Source organism: Rhinolophus ferrumequinum, chromosome 6 (genome assembly GCF_004115265.2).
Source record: "Rhinolophus ferrumequinum isolate MPI-CBG mRhiFer1 chromosome 6, mRhiFer1_v1.p, whole genome shotgun sequence".
Taxonomy (NCBI): Eukaryota; Metazoa; Chordata; class Mammalia; order Chiroptera; family Rhinolophidae; genus Rhinolophus; species Rhinolophus ferrumequinum.
In genome coordinates, this window is record NC_046289.1 from 58,263,915 (window position 1) to 58,285,486 (window position 21,572).

At 37.2% G+C, this 21,572-nt stretch overlaps 1 protein-coding gene and 1 pseudogene across 4 annotated transcripts in view; one reads left to right on the top strand and one right to left on the bottom strand.

The window, feature by feature from the left end:
- CEP152 (centrosomal protein 152) overlaps positions 1-21,572 on the top strand; it is an 82,503-nt gene that overhangs the window by 16,160 nt on the left and 44,771 nt on the right. For all 4 annotated transcript variants that reach the window (XM_033106906.1, XM_033106909.1, XM_033106908.1 and 1 more), the window contains exons 3-11: positions 2,206-2,309; positions 2,541-2,613; positions 2,695-2,973; positions 4,054-4,219; positions 7,483-7,623; positions 8,677-8,816; positions 12,768-12,968; positions 19,013-19,160; positions 21,032-21,123. In XM_033106906.1, the coding sequence (XP_032962797.1) occupies positions 2,206-2,309; positions 2,541-2,613; positions 2,695-2,973; positions 4,054-4,219; positions 7,483-7,623; positions 8,677-8,816; positions 12,768-12,968; positions 19,013-19,160; positions 21,032-21,123 (1,344 nt within the window). The remainder of the gene's footprint in view (positions 1-2,205; positions 2,310-2,540; positions 2,614-2,694; positions 2,974-4,053; positions 4,220-7,482; positions 7,624-8,676; positions 8,817-12,767; positions 12,969-19,012; positions 19,161-21,031; positions 21,124-21,572) is intronic.
- LOC117022783 (60S ribosomal protein L21-like) lies at positions 14,566-15,084 on the bottom strand (annotated as a pseudogene).

Sequence of the window (21,572 nt, forward strand, 5' to 3'; positions counted from 1 at the left end):
TTGAACCTCACAGAAAATTTAGAAGAAAATATTCTTTCCATACAGGAGTCCTTACTTGATGTAAGTATAAAAGATTTATTTTGTTATATTTTTTCCTTAATGTGTGGGAGTAATCTTTTTCCTTAAAGCAGTGATGCATAATCTAAGACAAAATAGGTTGGACTATTTTAAAAGACCTTATATGTGTTTTTTCCTTGATGAATTTTGTCTTTGTAAAATCACTTTGTTGTCTTTTACCTGAGACACACAAGTACTATACTAATATGTTGATATGCTCTGTTTTGTTTTTAGTGTTTCTTTTTTTTTTTTTTTTTTTTAAGATTTTATTGGGGAAGGGGAACAGGACTTTATTGGGGAACACTGTATACATCCAGGACTTTTTTTCCAAGTCAAGTTGTTGTCCTTTCAATCTTAGTTGTAGAGGGCGCAGCTCAGCTCCAGGTCCAGTTGCCATTGTTAGTTGCAGGGGGCGCAGCCCACCATCCCTTGCGGGACTCGAGGAGTTGAACTGGCAACCTTGTGGTTGAGAGCCCACTGGCCCATGTGGGAATCGAACCGGCAGCCTTCGGAGTTAGGAGCACAGAGCTCCAACCGCCTGAGCCACCAGGCCGGCCCCTAGTGTTTCTTTTATATTTCTTATTCTTTATATCTTTGGGTCAGCTCTGATGGGGCTAACTCTCAAAACGATTTTTCAATTTATTGGCATGAGCAGGTCGCCAATAAATCAAGATGTGAATTGTCAATATTAGTATCACATAAATTTGGAGATGAAGATAACTTTTCATTGGAATAGAATATTTTTCTCTTGTTTCATTTGTAAAGAACAAAATGGATTGAGATAAACCGTTTTTTGTAAAAAAAATGATCTGGTGAATATTAGAAATATGTATGGGAGTGAGGAAGTATCCCCCTCCCCACCTCACGTACCCCATTTCCACTCCCAAATTTGACTTCACCAAAAAAACTAAGTTAACAATTGGAACACACCTTTCAGACCTTTCTTTGACTGTTTTATTTAACTTTTTCCATATGTATTTTGTTTATGAAAGTTTTTTGATTATAAATGTAATACTCAGAGCTACATTTCATTTTTTTTATTACAATGACAAAATGGGGGAAAAATCTGTCATAGACTAAGGAATATCTAATTTTCTTCCTCCATGGTTTTTACACAGTATTTAATATCTTTAAAATTCACGCATTGCATAATTTTATGGGATTGACTTTTGTACTGTGGAGGGACTCAGCTTGTTAATTTAACTGATGCTTAATTTGAAAGAGAAGTCATTATGAACAGTCTTCCTACTATTTAATAACAATATTTGAATCTTCTGATTGTTATATTGGGATTTGATATTATATTGGGATTTGAAGAAAGACATTTGCAGATAGATATTGAAATTCAACAAATTAGACCATTCATTCATCTCTTTATTAGTTTGTCTTGAAACTTGACTGAATTTATTATCTCTAGTTTTTATAGGCAGAATGCTAAAGATGTGAGTCTTCTAGAAAAACATTGGAGTGGAGTCAAATGCTTTTATGTCAGTTTTAGAGTTTTGCTTTTGAGAATGTTCTCTGTAGAAAACTGAAGCTTAGTGCTCTCTTTTTACTCAACTGTTTTATAAGAGCCGAGTATTGTATATCTGTTCATCATTGGAATGGGAAGGCTATATTAATGAGTCACTCCCCAAGAGCTTTCTGTCACCTTATTAGAGCTTTCAAGGGCTTCTAGGCCACCTGCTGCTGCGTCTGCTATTCTCACCACCTGGGCAAAGTGCATCTGGCTATTCAGATTCCCTGGGGGAAGTCGGATTGTCACGTCCCCAAGGTCTGGTTACTGGTAGAACAGGATTCTGGGACTCGGGTCCGCCCTGTGAGAACATAATACAGTGATTGTACCATTATTATGACTTTCTGTGTTTCTATACAGAAATTTTCAAATTCTGTTGTAATGTGTATATATTTAAATCCATGACCTCTGTAGAAAAAAGATAGAAATCATGAAATTATCTATTCCCCTGAAATTATCTATTCAACTGAAATGATGAACATAATTTGTGTGGAATTTAAGACATTTAATAAATGTGGAAATTAGGAACTTCTTCGACTTCTACAGTCAAAATCACTTGTTCTAAGGCAGCTTTTGGTTCGGCATCTTGTGTTTAAGTCAATGTGATGTTGATGCTGATTTTCCTGTCTCAGTTGCAGCAATTACTCACAGACCTTCCTCATGATATGCTGGATGACGATCTGTCCTCCCCCGAGCTCCACTATTCGGACTGCAGTGAGAATGGCACAGAGGAAGAGTAAGGACTTGAAATCACTTTCACTTGTGTTATTACAATTCTATAAGCCTCTTTCTTTTGATTCTCTGCAGGTAAAAATAATGTATATAATTATAAAATTGTGGACTAATTCTTAAACTTGAAGGTGAAGGTTGGAGGGAAAATGTGTTAAAATCTTGGGGTACTTTGTGATATTTAAGTCCAAATAAATGATAGGCTCTAAATCTAAATAAAGTATTGATTTTTCTTAAGACCTCATCGTTCTGAGAAATCAGAGATGAACTGGAAAGAGCATCAAGTGCTGCCTAAATCTAAAAGTGTAAATGTAAGTATCTGGTGCGAAAATGACTTTGATGAGGGTGGGTCTAGTTCTTAGTGTTTTCGTCTTACCCTTGTTATCTAATAGGACTATAATGAGATTCGGGATGTATATATTGGAAAGAAAATCGGCAATGGTTGGGAAGAGAATCAAAGTAAGACTGAACACCAACATCCTGGGTACCATCCCGAAGAAGCTGGAGATGAAGGCGGAAGTGGTTATAGTCCTCCAAGTAAATACGAGCAGACGGATTTATATCACCTTCCTGAAAACTTCAGGCCATATACCAATGGTCAGAAGCAGGAATTTAATAGCCAACCAACCAATGTAATTAAATTTTCAGATCCTCAAAGGAATCATTTTCAGGTATTGTAAGAACTTGACTTTCTAGATTTTGTGTACATGTGCTCATGCATTTGCTTATATGTGTGTATTTAAGAAATGTGTGTAAGTGCAAGGATAAGATTTATTTTAAGTACAGAAACTTCTGAGAGTGTGTTTATTCAAGCTCATGCTGAATTAGTCATGTTGTTTTCTGTTTTCAATCTAATTAAGTCAGAATTTTAAAATAGAGGCTTTATGGAGACAGTTAATTAAACATTAAAAGTTAAGTCTGTCAAAGAATAACCCTCCTGATTTACTGCTGCTTCTGGCTTCTACCACTTCACTATGTTTCAGTGAGAAGCTACATTCAGGTATCTTGATACAGTTTTAAAGCAGTAAATCTATGTAGAAGATGCCATGCAATTACCTTGATTTTCTAGCTCACTACCCTTATAACAAATTTTAGGTCAAACACTGCAAAGCTGCTGTCTGTTTTGTGATGATTTAGCAGTAGACAGGATGAATGTTAAGGAAAGAAACAATTTTTTTCTTTTAATTTTACCCTGGCAGAGTTTAATGAACCTTAGGATACAATTAGCTATTTTTCAGACGTTCTCAATGACAATGAATGCCTCATTTTGCCAACAGCTCTTTTGTGTCACCCAATGAAAGGAGAATTTTTTTTTTTCCTTTTTAGGTGGTCTTCTCTATTTTCTATAGAATGCTATTCATTGCACAAAAGTTATTGACTATTTGTTACATATGAAGCATTGTATCACATGTTCTTATTATTGAATATATGTATTTTGTGTTCCCAAGTTGTTGGCATCATCTAAATCATTCTTACATATTTATATACAGTCCTTTTTGAATTCTTGAGTGTTATTTATGGAATTGGCTCATTACATGTTCAAAGTACAGTTAAGATGTGTGAAATTATATATTATACTTTCAATTAGCAGTGTTAAATAACAATAACTTATTTTTCAGCAAAGATTATATATAAAATGTGTAATTGTACCACAATTAAGTTCTGTAACAAAATTAAGATATCTAATTCAGATAATTTTTGAAGAGAAGGTCAAATCTTAATTGTCAATTTCATTTATCATCTTATAATAGCAATTTGGTACATCACAAGCTCCCAGTTGTCAAGTGTTGGAACCATATACAGTGACATATAAACCTTATCAGTCTTCTGCTCAGGATAACGGCTCACCAACCCAAGAGATAGCAGGAAGTGACACATTCGAAGGCCTACAACAGCAATTTTTAGGAGCTAATGAAGGTGCGTATCGAATTTATATTTATTTCTTAATAACATAATTGAGAATTTTAAACACTGTAAGCATGTTCAAGAATTATTATTTTTAAAGAATGATAATGGAATTGTGGTTGGTTTTTTAAAAGAATTCTTATTGTTGGAGATATATCTGAAGTGTTTATGAATACACTGATCTGAAGTCTAGGATTTACTTAATAAGCTGTTAGGGGTAATGTTAAAATGCAAGACTGGTTGTGAGTTCATAATTGTTGAATCTGAGTGATGGGTTCATGGGATTCATTGTGCTTTTTTCTCTACCTTCATATATATTTGAAATTTTACATAATAAAAACTAAAATAAGTTTTCCTCAACTGTAGATTTCAGTCATTGAAATTGGTTAAGACTTTTCATTAATTTCATATTTTTCTTAATGAAGTCTAATTTGGAAAATGGAATACAGTTTTCCCTTCCTTCTTAGATTTTTCATTATGTAGAAATGTAATTTAGTAATCAGCCATTATCATCTTCATTTTTTGTTTTGCTTTTTAGACTTTTAGTGTAATAGGCAACTCTGATATAAATTACTTTATATTCAGAATTTAAAGTAGACTGACATGTCAGGTTTAGTCAAAAGAGTTTTTTTGGATTGTATGTGTATAAATATGAGCATGAGAAAAGTGCTACTAGAGAATTTTGAGGAGCTGAAGCATCCAAAACCAAAAATCAAAACTTGTACTGTGACTAACCTGAATTAGTGTTTTCATACATCCAACTTTTATTGTCATACTCTCTGGCATGTGAAATAACTTCTAATTGTGCATGTTGAAGAACCGGTATGATTCTAGCATGTGACAGCAAGTGTTTTGTTTGTTTTACGTTTAAGAAGCTGGAGGGAAAGTCATATTGGTTGTTCTGAGTTTTCCTAGGCTACACCAAAGAGAAAACTCGACTTCGTGCTCTAACTTCATAGCACTGCCTTTATCCTACACTCTGGCTGTACAGCAGCTATGGGGGAGACCAGAACTCGCTTGCTGTCAAAGGAGTCAGAGCAAATGTGGGGGTGGCCTTCCTTTGTTTCTAAGTTTTTGTGGAATGAAGAGATGAGGAAGAGTTCAGGGCGTGTGGCAGAACTGATTTTAGGCTGCTTAAATAAGCATCCCAACAGGGGCCTGCAGTCTTGTGTTTACTCTTCATTTCCCCTGTTCAGTGGCATTTATATCTCCTGGTCTTTCTACATGCGGTGTATAACCTCTTAATCACTTTTTTAACAATCTGCATTTGATCAAGTGGATTTATTTTTGTTGGACAGTTACACACTGGCCTGAATTTGACATTTGGAAGTTAATTAAAATAATGATAGTGCTAAATTTAGTGATTACAACTTCTTAGCAATAGTTTAAAAATATGGCGTTGAGGGGAGGCCTTGTACACTGTGTTTATTCCTGGGCTAGCCCTGTTCTAAGGCTGGAGAGGAGTTAGACTTCTAACAAAGTTTTCAGTCTTCAGTTTTTTGTGTGTGTGTTTTAACTTTATCTCTATTTGAAAAAGAGGACTGCTTTGTTTGCTAGCAAGTAGGAGCATTCTAGTAGAAAATGAAGAACATTTGTGATTGTGTAGTTGAAGCATTATCCTTCTCCTGCGAATCACTTTTTTCCCCCAATCATTTTTAAATGGTCCCTAAAATGACTTTAGTTTTTTCTGAAAGAAGACCTCAAAATTCTGTATTAATCTATTCAGTTATGTGCCAGCATAAATATGAATACAATATAATTCCCACTCCTACTTAAAATAAAATATTTTGAGAAGGATAGCGAGAAATTTTCTTTAAAAATGGTTTTGCAGAAATTGATGTACTTATTTTTCCATTTTATGAGAGCATAAAATTCTGTTCCATTGTAGTTGGTGTTGATGTAAGCAACATCCAAACCTACAGAGAATTTTTATGAGTTTGTTTGAGCCAAAGTGACAACATATTCTGGGGAGCCAGATTTCAAATACTCTGGAGAATGGCAGTTTTGTAACTTATTTTATACTTTAGAATCAAAGAAGATGTAAGGAAGATGCACGTAATCCATTGGTGGTAGATTGAAGGCGGGGGGAGCAAAATGGTGGAGGGAATCTCTGTGATTGGATGAAAGGTGAAATGGAGAAACACAAACTTCTCTTACATTAGTGGGTACAGGGTAATCACTAATTAATACTCACAGCACATAGAGATGGTCTGTGGGGAATAAGATAGTAATGAGGGGTTCTGTGGTCTTGTGCTCTGGGGCCCGCTGTTGTGCCTTCCAGGGGTTGGAAAAGAAAATTACTCGGACATTTCAAAGGTATGTTGTCCTAGATGCATATGAACAATGGACCGAGCTCACTTAAGGTAAAGATTGACCTTTGCTGAAGAAGCTATAGGTTTGGGATGCGACTACCTGCTATGACCTTCCCAGTTAGGAATCTGATCAGACCATCCTGTACGGTTACTTTTTGTCACTGAGCTTGTTAGGTCTGCCATGTGTCCCCCTTCCCCCAAGCTTATCAGGTTTATTACAAAGTCCTTTTTTGTTCACATTGCTACCTATTTATTTTTAATTAGCCAAAAATGATAGTTATTTAGTGTCATACACTAAACCGATGGCTTTTCAAACTTTTCTGGCAGTGACCACAGTAAGAAGTACGTATTTTACATTTTGATGTGGTCTACAATACTTATCTATATAAATAAGTATGTATAACTGAAACAGAAGTTTCAAAATAATATTTATTTGCGCTACATGATGCACTCTGATATATTCTGTTATATTCTATGTTTTTTTTTTTTAAAGACATGCTAGTCATAATCCACTGAATTTTTTTTTTTTTATAATACCCTAATGAATTATATCCATAGTTTTAAAAATACTGCCCTAGGGGCGGCCCGGTGGCTCAGGTGGTTGGAACGTTGTGCTCCTAACTCTGAAATCGCGATTAGATTCCCACATGGCCCAGTGATGCTGTGCCCTCTACAGCTAAGACTGTGAACAAAGGCTGGGCCGCCAGGGGCCATCGAGAGCAGCTGAGAGATGCTGTGAGCCACCGACTGAAGGCTGGCTACTGAGTGCCTCAGCCGCGCAAGGCTTATAATACCAGCATGGGCCAGGGAGCTATGTCCTATGCAGCTAGACTGAGAAAGAACAGCTTGAACCGGAGGTGGAGGGGGTGGTGGAAGGGGGAAAAGAAAATACGGCCCTAAACGAACCCAAATTTATATTTTGGTATGCCTTTATCTAATCAATTGTTTTTAATTCCAAATCAGACTCTGCAGAAAATATGCAGATTATTCAACTTCAGGTTCTTAACAAAGCAAAAGAAAGACAACTAGACAATTTAGTTGAAAAGTTAAATGAAAGTGAGCGTCAAATCAGATATCTGAATCACCAGCTTCTGGTAATCAAAGGTAAGGTAACTGCTGTATTTATGAGGTACGCTAGATCCAAAATCTTGTTTCCATTTTAAGTATGAAGCTTAGACCGTTGATGCACTTGGTCAGAGGGCCCATAGTGACTCTGGCAGAAGGAAACAAAACCCAGGACTTTTGACAGCTTTCCTCGGATTACTTCTCCCCAGAACATACTATTTTTGGAGTCTTCCTTTTCTCCCTCCTTTTCTATTAGGCTGTTAGCATCAGTGAACATTATTTAACTATGCTGATCGCATTCTGTCCTAAAAAGTTGTTGATTCCTTATATAGTTTACTTTGGATGAAGTATTAAAATTCCCAGAGAGACTTGTATTCACAGTACATTTTCTGAACCTACAAATTAGCATAATGTTTTAATCCAAGTGAGAATTAATGATCCTGAACTCCTTTAGATGTGCCAAGAGAAAATGGAGCCATATCTGGGAGAAGCACAGAGAGCAAATACAAATTCAAATCATAATTGCTTACTCTTTGTGCTTTCTGTAGTTTTGGTCAATGTTGAACTTTCATTTATAGAGTACTGTGATTGAACTCCAGCTCATTTCAAACTTAATTGATAGTGAAAAAAGGTCTCTTTCTGTAATGCTCATAAAATTTATCTTGAGGGAAGAACTTGTGAGTGATTATAGTAAAGTACGTGGGAAGAATTTAAGATTAGGTGAATTTAAGAGTTCATTTCAACTATGTATAAAAAATAATTAGTCCTCAGATTCCTTTTTTGATTAGCAGGAGTTTGTCAAGTAAACAGATGCTGAAATCATTGTTAGGAAATCTTTTGGTACCCAAATGGATACAATAAGATTTTTGAAGGAAGTGTGGTTCTGGTTCTGTAAAGTTTTTTTGGTGTTACGCAGGCATTCTTCTTTGGAACTTTTCTAGTCTTCTCTAAATCAACTGAAGTTCAACATCTGAATTGAATTGATTGTAACAACATTTATATGTGGTATAGGTCTGATATTTGATAGACATTGTGGCAATTGGGGTCCCTCTACAGTACATATCATTTACATAAACATTTTTAATGTTCTAGATGAAAAGGATGGTTTGACCCTCAGCCTTCGAGAATCACAGAAACTCTTACAGAATGGAAAAGAAAGAGAGATAGAGCTTGAAGCACAAATAAAAGCACTAGAGACTCAAATACAAGCATTAAAAGTCAATGAAGAACAGGTAAATATTTTATCTTGGTTATTTATGATAAAAAGTTATTTATTACCATGAAAAGTTTAGTTACTTAACTTCTGGTCTGGTAAGACTAAATTCAGAAGACCTTTGAAGTTTATACCTTCTTCTACCCTAAACCTGCTATTCTTTTCCTTACCTTGGAGGAATGGTGCTTCCATCCATCTAGTCATTGATACACCAGAAATCTGGAGAAGACCTCAGCTCCTCAGTTCCCCTTCATCTTGTCAGTTAACGTTCTGTTGAGTCTCCTTGTTTCTATCCACGTGTTCCTAACTTGGGATTTTACCATCTATTTCAAAAGTCTCTGAACTAGTCTCTAGTCTTTTATTCCTTCTCCAAATTCTCTCTTATGGCCATCTGCATAATCTTTGTAAAATACAGTTCTGATTATATCTTTCCGTTATGTAAAGCCTTTCAATGATCCCACTTTACCTGTGGGACAAAGTATGGCATCAAGATAACCATCTGATCCTTGCTTATCTTTTCTCTTACCCTCCTCAAACTCAACAGTCTGTTTATTGTTTCTGTGTACTTGTATGTGCCATCTCTTTTCTTTGGAATGCTCTTTCCGACACCCTGTTATTTGATTAAGTGGCCCCCCCCCCCCGTTCACGGGTTTTCTTTTCCCAAGTCTCCCCTGTTTTCTTCCTCAAGCAAAATGATCACATCTATTATAATAGACCTAGAATATTTTGACAGGAGGAATGAGCTGCCCTCATCTTTGTTGCCCCACCACTTAGTTAAGCCCAGTGCCTGGCACATAATAGGCAGTCAGTATATGTTGAGTGAACATTATTGTTTAAAATGACCTAACCTGTACATATTTCTTTCTCATATATATTTCCCCACACCTGTTCTGACACTATCATGACTATAGCTTTATGGTGTATTTTGAAATTTGGTAAACAAGGGCTATCCTTAATATTAAAATTTTTTTAGCTCTTTTTTACATTTTCTCTTCTAAATCTTATAAATCAACTTCTCATGTTTTGTAAAAAAAATCTTGTTGGGATTATGATTAGTGAGGCATTGTGTTTACCATTTTATAGACGAATTAACTAGGTCTTGGAGAGGTTAAATTACTGGCCCAATGTTACAAAGCCAGTTATTGACAAAGCACCAGAACCTAAATTTTCTGACCCCAATAGACTTGCCCTTAAAGCGGGGGTGTCCAAACTGCGGCCCGCGGGCCAACTACGGCCCGCAATCCATTTTTAATTGGCCCTCAGCAAATTCCAAAAATATATTTAGTTTACTTAAATAAACCAGGTGAGGCAATACGTACTTCACCTCGAGTGAGTGGCCCGGCTGTTTGTGTATTTTACCGCATATGGTCCTTGGTGAAATACGTTGAAAAATGTTGGGACACCCCTGCTTTAAAGCAAGTCTATTCTTTGATTAGCTATCTCACATTCTTTGATTAATGAGGTAGCCATTTGACTATTGGAAATTGTCGCCAATCATTGGTAGCCAAGCCTGTTGGTAGGTGATTTATGAAAGTAATACCATTTTGGAGGCGGGAAGTAGGGTAGTTAAAAACGAAAGTGACTATAAAATAGGGACCTTGGTTTTGGATGAGATTTGGGGCTGGTTCTGAATATGTTTCCATGGAAAAGTTTAAACAGTGTTGTCTCATGTCTGGCTCTTCTCATTCTTCAGGCCTTAACTTTTCGGAGAGGATTTCCCATTCACCTCTATCTAAAGTAGCCCATAACACAATATTCCCACTCCTCTTCATTATACCATATTCTGTTACTCTATTTTAAACTATCTGAAATTATCTCATTTTATTACTTGTTATTGTCTCTCTCTTCCCACCAGAAAGTAGTAAGAGTTTTGACCTTGCCTGTCTTGCCATCATGTCCTTAAGTGCTTAGAACACTGCCTGGCACAAAGGATCCACATTATTTGTTGAGCAAATGAATAAATGTCTTAAGCAATTAAAATAGTATTAGAATAAAATGGCAATCTCTGGATTAGAATGAAGAATAAGCCTCATTAGAAGTTTTAAGTTTTGTGTGTAATCTAGATCTTTTAGTAATATGAGACTCAAATTCTAGTCAGCAGAGTGCTGGGCTGGGGGTTGGGGCTTCCCACATAATACCAAGCAATTCTCAGACACCACAGTGTGTCTAGGAATCACCAATTCTGACACTATTTATACCAAATTCAGATACCAGTTGCAATCCTAGGTTGTTACCTGTACTTCTGACCTGTAAATCACAGGTTCCCACAACTCCTTTGCGTACCATTAATTTGTTAGAGCCACTCATAGAAGTCAGAGAAACATTTTACTTACTAGATCACCAGTTATAAAAGGATATAACTCAGGAACAGGCAGATGGAAGAGATGCACAGGACAGAGTATGGGAAAAGGGTACGGAGCTCCCATGCCCTCTCCAGGTATGCCACTCTCCCTAAATCTCCACGTGTTCACCAGCCAGGATACTCTCTGAAAGCTGTCCTTTTGGGTTTTGATGGAGGCATCATTGTATAGTCGTGGTTGATTAAATCATTGGCCATTGGCAATTAATTGAACCTCCAGCTCCTCTCCCTTTCCTAGAGGGCAGTCGGGGGTGGGCCTGAAAAATTCCAACTCTCTAATCATCTGGCTGGCTCTATTTGGTACCAGCCCCATCCTTAGGTGAAAAGTCACCTCATTTAACATATCACATTTTATTACTCTCAACACTTTCAAACTTCATGAGTTTTGGAAACTGTGAGCTAGGAACTGGATGAAGACCAAATATATATGAGCAATATATATTTGGTCATCTGCATGACCAAATATGTATTTATTATAAATCACAATATCACTGTAGATTATTAGTATTTAAAAATTTTTGAAAACTGATGAAGTTATTAAACAGTTGAATTACTTTTATGTATTAAAAGGTTATAAGTTCGTAATCTTATTTTAAGTTAGAAATTGCATGTCAAAACACGAGTAGCATAAATAAAAAAATAAAAGTGACAGAATCACCAAGTATGTTGGTTTCTTATTGCTGCTATAACAGATTGGCACAACTTTAGTGGCTTAGAACAACACAAATTTTATTATCTTTCTGGATGTCAGAATTCTGATGTGGATCTCACTTGGATAAAATCAGGGTGTTACCAGGGTGGTGTTGCTTTTTGAAGGCTCTATGAGAGAATCCATTTTCTTGCCTTTTCCAGCTTCAAGAGACTGGCTACCTGCGTTCCTTGGTTTATGTCCCACTTCCATCTTCAGAGCCAGAAGACACTGGTTCTGACTTTTTTGCCTCAGTGTTCCTCATGTAAGGACCCTTGTGGATACATTGAGCTCATATGGACAATCCAGGACAATCTCCTTATTTTAAGGCCGTCTGATTACCACCTTGAATTCGGTCTGCCACGGTAGTTTTCTCTCGCCATGTAACACAACACAGTCACAAGTTTCAGGGAGTAGGACATAGACAACTTTGGGAACCATTATTTAGCTTCCTGCACCACTGTTTTGCAGCTGTACAACTTTCAAAACTGTAGTAAATGACCAGTGACAGTTTTTATCAGGCTTTCCAGAAACAGTTGTCATTTTCCTATGACCTAACAATTGGATTGCCCCCCACCCCCACCCCCTGCCGCGCGGCTTACAGAGCAGAGCGAACAGGCTGGGACTGGTGTAGTAGCAACAGGCTCCTCCCCGTGTTCCCACATTGCCGTCATGCGTGACAGCATCATCTTTCACTCTTCTCCGGTAACTACAGATTGCTTTTCTCCCAGTGAAGAATGTTTGCAGCAACCACGGGCCTGGAGGACCCCAGCGAAGGGAAGTCTTAAGGAACTAGAGCCACCCTGGGGAGACCTTTTCTTCTCTACTGTCATTGAAGCATGGTTGAGTTTTAGAGTTAAAGTTCCTAAGAAAGAGCACAGTCAAAAGTCCTATAAACATGGGTATCTGTGTCTATTTACTAGATGATGAAGAAGTCTAGAACCACGGAAATGGCTCTGGAGAGCCTGAAGCAGCAGCTGCTGGACCTTCATCACTCAGAATCCCTTCAGCGCACCCGAGAGCAGCATGAAAGCATTGTGATGGGCCTCACCAAGAAGTATGAAGAGCAAGTGTTGTCCTTACAAAAGAAACTGGATGCTACACTCACTGCATTTAACGAACAGGTTGGGATGATTTCAAATGAGCACCTATTATCAATAAGTAAAGCTGGTTTTTTTTTTTGTAAGTGACACTTTGTGGTTCTTCATACAGAAATTTTGGATGTTTGCAGTATGTTTCTGATTGTGAGTAAAACTTTAAAGGCAAAGTGTTTGATTTATGAATGTGCCCTGAAGGCATGATTTTGGAAATCCTTCCTCTTGTAGGATGTGTTGAGTGCTTTTTCATTTCTCACATCACTCACTAGTCCTTTACTTGTAGACTATTTATGCATATTGTACATATTGTCCTAGAATGAATCCAGACTGAAAGGAAAGAGTGTTCTTGGTGCTTGCCTGAATTTGAGAGGTTGTCCTGGAAGCTTAACCAGTAGAAAACCTTTCTTGGGTCTCCTAGCATTTGGTAACAAATCCATCATTAAGATTGTCTAGAAATGGTTCTTGGTAAAAGAGTTAATTTTGATAATAATAAAATAAATAAAATAGGCAAAATCTGATCTAAAATCATCGAGATTTGAAAGTTGAACATATGTCACAATTTTTATTATTTTTGTCCCAAAGGGAATAAAATGTTGTAAGTTGATGGTGAGTCAGGCGGTGGGTCTGCTTGCGCTCCAAAACCCCAGATAATCATTTGAATGAATAAAATGTCAGAGTACATTTTTCTTAATGTAATTTCAGAATTAATTTAACCCAAAGGAAGAGAAGAAGAAAAATAAGATGTGAGGCTATGGAAAATTTCACTACATGTTAAATTCATCCTGATTTGGGTCGTTATTTCTTATTTATATAGCTGACTCTAAATTTTTCCATGATTTAGGTAGAGCTATATAAGATTGCATTATTGGCAATAATAACTGGCAATAATAATTGCTTATATATCATTTTATTTTTCTGTGTTTATATGAGTTTTTATTAGATTTATTTTCCTAAATGTGTATTTTTTAATATATAAAAATATTGTTAATTTAATCAGTGTGGAGGATATATAGGGGTGGAGAAAGACAAAGGCTATCCCAAATTATTGAAAATTTACTTTATACAATATTTAAATTAATGGAATTTGAGATATAGTTTTATTATCTTTGGCTGTGTTTGGGTAGCAGCATTAAAGTTAGTTGGACTCGGAGAGTTGTCCTCCTTGGATCATGAGAGGAAGGGAGTCTGGTGGCTTTTCCACCCTGGATGATTTGAGGATCTCTCCAGTCTCTGCTGACTTAGACACAATTATGTAGGAGAGGGCTGGAAGGAATAACTAGTGTGTTTAACCCCTGTGCTCACTCTGTTCTCACCAACCCCACTTTGCCCCCTTTAATAGAAGAACACTAGATGGAAACACAGAACAAAGTCTTGATTTTGTGCTGACTGGGCTTCAGACTCCTGAGCTATAAATTGAAGTGTTGATTAAAGTCTTTTCCACTGTTACATTCTGTGACTATTGTTTTTTTTTTTTTTTAACAGAGCATAGCACTGATGTTAGCCTTTGCATATAATTGCATAACTGCTTTGCAAAGTGCTGACTCCAAAGTGCTTACAGTTTTTTCTTTCTGGGAATATTTCTTACAGTGTCCCTTTTGTGTTGTCAATTTGCTGTCAGTTGTTGTTTTTTTTTTACAGAGGTCTTTTATTTTTTTACACTTATGCCATGAATTCATAGGGAATGGGCTCCAGCAGCTGAGGCTCCTTTCCATTGGTTCTCACAAAGTGTGCTTCTCTGGGTGGGGCAGGCTGGCGTTTCAGTTGAACCCAGGTACCTTTCTCTTTGGCTTCCTTCTTTTTCTGATCATTTTCCTTCACCCGTTTCAGGAAGCTATCTCAGCTCTTAGAGTGCTTAATATGCTCAATACAAACATTAATTCTCTTGGCAAGAATCTTGCCCTTGACTTGTTTGTTTACAACAATGCCAACCGCATGCTGAGTAACATTGTAGACCCTTTCCGTTTTGCCATTTGTGGGGCATTCCTTTTTGAACAGTGCCCATTCCCTTGATGTCTACAATATCACCTTTCTTGTAGATTCGCATGTATGTGGCCAAAGGAACAACTCCATGTTTTCTAAAAGGCCTAGAGAACATATAGCGGGTGCCTCTCCTCTTTCCCTTTGTGTTGGTCGTTTTGACGAATTACTGGAAGATGGCGGTCCCGGCCCTCAGTTGTATTTTTAATGAAAGGTCAATCCATATTATTTCGGAATCCAAACTGAAGTTCTTGATTCAAGAGGTGCTGTGAAAATAAACCAGGAGCTAGGGAGATGCCTGCCTATAATCAGAAAAATGCATGAGTGTGTTCTACACAGAGAAGGTTTTCTTATATAACTGGTAACCATACAAAACACATACTACTCTCTGCCTCCTGCCCCCCTTTTTCTTTATAAAAGTTTTTGAAGAGGAAATATAAAATATTTCCCTTTCAGTTAAACCTTTCCCCACTACACTCTATTCAGCAGGTTACAAAGTAAAACAGTTTTTGAAAAATAGTAGCAAAGTACAGATAACTGGATCATTTAGCAGATGAACTTGAATAAGTTTGCCATTGTCTCGGTTCTGAGTGGCTCTCGTGTAGTCACACACAACTGTGTATCTATGTACTATGTATTGTATGTACACAATGATAATGGAGTAGGTATTCATACATAGTGAGTTTGGCTAATTACAGACTTTCTTAACCTGGCATCTCCTTAGGCATCTGGTCGCTGGGCTCCAGGAAGGTGGTGAATCCTCTGAAATTGTGGGTATGATTTCCTCTTGGGTCTCCTTTTGAGAAGACCCATGAGCTTATTCAGATTTTCCAAGAGGTTCAGATTTTCCCTTGCATCAGGTTGAAAATCACTGCTTTATGAAAAACACATTCTTAATGGAAAAGAACTACACCTGTAGACTAATTATATTATTTCATCTGGTCAGCAAACTTTTATTGAACAATAGCTAATAAACATCAGGATGTAAACAGGCTTTATGTTTATTTAACTATATTTCAAAGGACAAAATTCAACATGGGGACTGTCTGATTTAGTAATCCATGATATAGTTGGTTTTTTTTAATGTCTGTGTAATTAGTATATTTTGAGAAATATATGGCTTATGAAATTACATTATTAATTTAATGTTTTCCTTAAGCCAATAGCTTTTCTGGGTAGAAAGGGTTGTATACATTCACAACATATTATAACAGTTCTTTTTACTTTGGCTGAGTTCCTCTTGGGTTTTTTAGTGTGTCAGAGAAGATGAGACGAAATGAGCTTCTTGGAGCTCATTGTGTTCCTAGAGTGACAGAACTCTCTAATTGCAAAGTATCTCCTAGACTCTTTCTTCTATACTGCCTTCTCTCTCTCCCATTCATAGAAGTAGCATGTGAAGATCTCCGATTATCTCCTTGATGGTGTAAACCTTTCTTCATTCTAGTCTTCATTCTTGAAATCTTCCTTTTTTTTTTTTTTTTTAAAGATTTTATTGGGAAAGGAGAACAGGACTTTATTGGGGAACAGTGTGTTCTTCTAGGACTTTTTTTTTTCCAAGTCAAGTTGTTGTCTTTTCAGTCTTAGTTGTGGAGGGTGCAGCTCAACTCCAGGTCCAGTTGCCGTTGCTAGTTGCAAGGGGCGAACCGGCAACCTTGTGGTTGAGAGGACGTGCTCCAACCAACTGAGCCATCTGGGAGCTCAGTGGCAGCTCAGCTCAAGGTGCCGTGTTCAATCATTAGTTGCATGGGGCGCTGCCCACCATCCCTTGCGGGATTCGAGGAATCGAACTGGCAACCTTGTGGTTGAGAGCCCACTGGCCCATGTGGGAATCGAACCGGCAGCCTTCGGAGTTAGGAGCAGGGAGCTCCAACCACCTGAGCCACCGGGTTGGCCCGAAATCTTCTACTTTTGATGAAGTCATGGACTTTGGTTTCAACGTCATGACTTTCACCTGATCTGTTTCCTATCTTTTCTTTAATTTGATGTTTAAGGGCTCGGCTTTTAAGGGACTTTAAGGGACTTTCACAAACCTCTGTGTATGTGTGTGGCCTAATCCTCATTTTTCTGTGCACTAGAAATCACATCTACTTGCTCCCGTGGATTCAGCTGTTCTCTCTTTATCACCACAGTTGTTCTCACTCCATCGTAAAAGATGTCTGCTTTTGTCAGTCTTGAACTGAGTGTTCTCACTCAAGCGAATCATAGAAAAGACGGAACCATTCTTTCGGTTTTGTTTTTTGGTGTTTAAACTGCACAGTTTTATGAGTATATCCTGAACTTGTCAACAGGAAACAACATGGTTTAATTGATTGTTTGCATATAGTAAAATTATTGCCAGTCTGCCTTGTGTTTATGATGTTTTTCATATCTACCTTTTCTTGAACTTTTACCAGTTCTCGGTCTCTTGTAAGATCTATTACGATCTCCCCAGCACACAGCTGTTAGTTGTCCCACGTCCCTTCTTGCGTACATCTCCACACTATTACTAATAGTAGCTTGTTCATCGTGTTTGCCATGTTACTTGGGGCTTGAGCACCATGCTTTTCAAGCTGGCCTGGGAATCAGCAGCGGTTTGCAAGAGGTTTGCAGTGCTGGATAAACATGGACCAGTTTCCAAGAGCTTCATTTTGCTCCAAAATTTGGTAGAAAAAATTTAAAGCAAACATGGCTGCAATATGAAATAGAATACAAAATTCACATGAATTTTTAAGTAAAAATGGGAGACTTCAGAACCCCTTTCCTCGGTTTAAGGATATTGTCCGTATCCTTCTGAGGTGTCCGTGAGGCATTATTGGACTTTAGGTTAATCTCTGGCTCAGGCCCCAAATGCCTTCTCTCTGCTTCAAAGCCTTTTCTTGATATTCCTCTTATTTATTTATTTATTTATTTATTTATTTATTTATTTATTTATTCCTCTTACTTATTTCTTCAGGCATTTTCAGGTAACTTTAACTAGTTACCTTAATTTACTTCTCTGCCTCTTTCATGCTCTATATTTACCTGGAATTTAGCCTGAGTAGACTTTTTTGAATGAGAGGGGGTGATTTCTTCTACCCGGGCTCAGGATTCCATTGCTCATTACTCCCAAACACCTTTTGAAGAAACTTGAATACAGGATACACATGCTCCATGTTTTCTATATATCCCCATACAATTACACACACACACACACACACACACACACACACACATTTATCCTGTTTTGTTTTTCTTTGCCATTTATTTTTATTCATTTATTTTTAAATTTTACCTGATCTCATTTTTTTTCTTTTTTAACTTTTATTTATTTAACTGTGGTTTTCCAGGACTCATCAGCTGCAAGTCAAGTAGTTGTGTCAGTCTAGTTGTGGAGGGTGCAGCTCACAGTGGCCCATGCGGGGATCGAATTGGCAACCTTGTTGTTAAGAGCACCATGCTATAACCAACTGAGCTAACCGGCCGCCCCTTTATCATTTGTTTTTAAGTTTTGTTTTGTAGCACATACTATGTGTAAGGCACTGCATAGGCACCTCCAAGGAGACTATTAAGAGAAATAAGACATGTAAAAGGTAGAAAGAAAAACATGAGAGAACAAATTCAGAAGAGGGAGAGATTATTTTGGGCTGCTCAGAATAGAATCAGCTTTTGGCTGTTTAGAGTGAATTTCCATGTATTTATCTGTATCTTTACTGTCCTGGGATACAAACTCCGTGGTTCAGAGTGGTCTGCCTAAATATGTATACGTACACTTATACTAACAGTGTAAAATGCAAATAAGAATGTAGCACATCTCCTTTGGCTTGAATAAAATCTAATTTTAGAATAAATGTCTTGTGAATGTAGAAAGAACAGAAAGGGACTTTAGAAATCATCAAATTCAACCTTTATTAGCATAATTGCAAAAGAAAAAAACAGATTGAGAAGTTGACTCGTCCAATATCATGTGACTTTGTTCTCCTGACTCCGAGTCCCTTGCGCTTAAACTTGTAAAAGAAGTGATGGTGCCATGTGATGATTTTATATTTGACTTACAATCCAATTATGTATTGTAATTGTTAGTTTAATATTTAATAACTATCATAAAAATGACTTCTTGAACATTTTTTTCTGTTTAGGAAGACATTTGCTGTCATTTGAAAGATCAGGTGAAGCAACTGGAAAGAAATCAAGAAACAAGCAAATTAGAAAAAACTGAGATCATTAACAGATTGACAAGAAGTCTAGAGGACAGTCAAAAGCAGTGTGCCAACTTGTTGCACTCAGGTGGGTGTCTGTTTGGGCTATTGTGTCCCCCAGAAGTCTAGTCTAATATGCAGAGAGAACATAGTAGTATCCGTGAATTACAAAAATCCAGAAAAGATAGAAAAGATCATTGGTGACAACTTTTTTAACATTGTTATTATATACAGAAGGTGCAAAAAAAAGTACACATTTTAAGAAAGGAAAGGACTATTAAAATTGTAATACTTAATATATTCCGATAACAAAAGATGAATACAAGTCACGTTTGACTTCTGCAATTACAAGAGGTGCTCAAAGTCGTTACCATCAGCGTCCAGGCACTTCTGATTACGGCGAATAATGGCTTGAGTAATGTTGACCAAAGTGTCCACTTGCATACATTTTTTTGTCACCCCCAGGATGTATAAATGTGTAGTTCATTTTCATTAGATAATTTGGAAAACACAGACAACTACAGAGTAGAAAATAAAAATAACGAATAATCCTATTACACAGGGATAACTCTTGTTAACATTTGAATGTATTTCCTTCAAGTGAAATGAATACACACATGCATAGACAATCCCTTGTTTCTGGACATAGTACATTTTCGAAAAATATACCAAAGCCGAATGTTTAAAAATTGAACAATAAAATACATGGTATATGGTAGGTTCTAGCTCCTAAAACTCAAAATGATTACGAAATCCTATTATATTTTGCTTTTTAGACTTGATCTTTGATCATGTAGTTCTGACATTTTGTGTAACTTATTTAATTTTCTTTTTCCTTTCACAATGAATAGCCCTTTACCTGGTCAGTTGAAGCCAGTGAGTGACATTTGTGTCATGCTTAAGATTTCTCGTTTGGTCTCCATGGTATTAAAGTTGAGAACATACTTCCTATCATTAGTTTCAGCAGTACTTTTATTTCCTATTAATTTTTATAAAATAGCAGTAGAGTAAAAGGCAATAAAATGATCAAATGTTTATACAAACACTACCATACAGACAAAATTGCCTTGTTTGTGAGTGAGTAACTCACACTGTGAAAATAGCTCAATGGTTTTTTATTAACTGATATATGAAAATCACATTTTGGTATATAAAGTCAATTCTGACTGTTGGTACAATGTGTGTAAGAGTGGGTTATTCAAAAGTGGAAAGTTCTAAAGTCAAAGACTGTCTAAATATATGTGTGTATGTGTTTTGGTGGGGGCAAAATTTGGATCATGCTCTGTTTGGGTCCCTCCTCCCTGTTTAGTTTTGTGTCCCTTTGTTTCACATGACACTACTTAGTGAGCCTTTCTCCTCGCCATTAAAGGCTTTAAAAATATGATTTTCTTTAGTTGCATAATATGCCATCGTTACTTTGCTTAACCATTTCCCAGATGCTCATTTTCTTTTGAGAAAACCCAATAAAGTCCCTTTTAAATGGGAACCTCTTCTAGTGCATTTAAAATATTAAGATACTAAAGTTTCAGAAGCAGAATCCTACTAGGCTTCTTTCACATCATGGTGGTGGAATAAAAGCATTTAGGAAAAAGCTAAAAGCAGCATGATGTAGTTTTATTATTAGAGGGCAGAAATGGGTTCCAAAGAATTTATGCTTTGGATTTCCGTGAGTTGGAATATTGTGCTCCTACTAAAGGACTTCTGGAGTGTTAAGGTCTGTAGACATGGCTGAGTTGATTCATAGCAAGGTCACAGCCGTTACTAAATCTTGCAAATGTCTGGACCAAGCCTATGCCTTTTGGGTTCCACTGGCTATACCTTTGGGTTCCTGAAAAGATAATAAAAAGATAATAAAGCAGAACTCCCCCTTCGCAGCCTCAGTGAATTCACATTCTTCTATCCATCATAGGTGCTTTGGCCCTTGACGTTTGGTGTGTTCTGTGATTCTTTCCCCCATAGGCTCAGTACAGGAGGTGGCTCAGCTACGGCTCCAGCTGCAGCAAGCACAAAAGGCACATGCTATGAGTGAAAACATGAACAAGGCTTTGCAAGTGAGTGTTGCCCCTTGGAGGAGACTCTGGGTAACTGAATCATGTTGCTTTTCTGAACCTTGGATTTCTTTATATAAAAGGTGGCTGGACCATCTCCACACCAGCCATGAGAGTTGTTCAAAGTTCACCCTCACAGTTGGGTAGTCAAGCCCAGGTCTGACTAACTGCAGAGCCAGGGCTCTGCTACCTCCTCCACATGGCAGGTCCTTTCATCTATGGGTGTGTCCCAAAGATAAGGTTGTCTACAAGTTTGAGAAACCTACAGTTTAGCTGCAATTCTCTCACATCCTTCTCCAGCACTACTCACATATACCACTGGAGGGAGAGGAATATGCCAGAGGAAGAGGTCCAGTGCTACCTCCACTGGAAAGAGGTATTTTGCCTTTTCACCCACTGGCAGACTAAAACACGTTCTTAGCAAGGCAGACTACTCTGTCCTCTACCCTAGT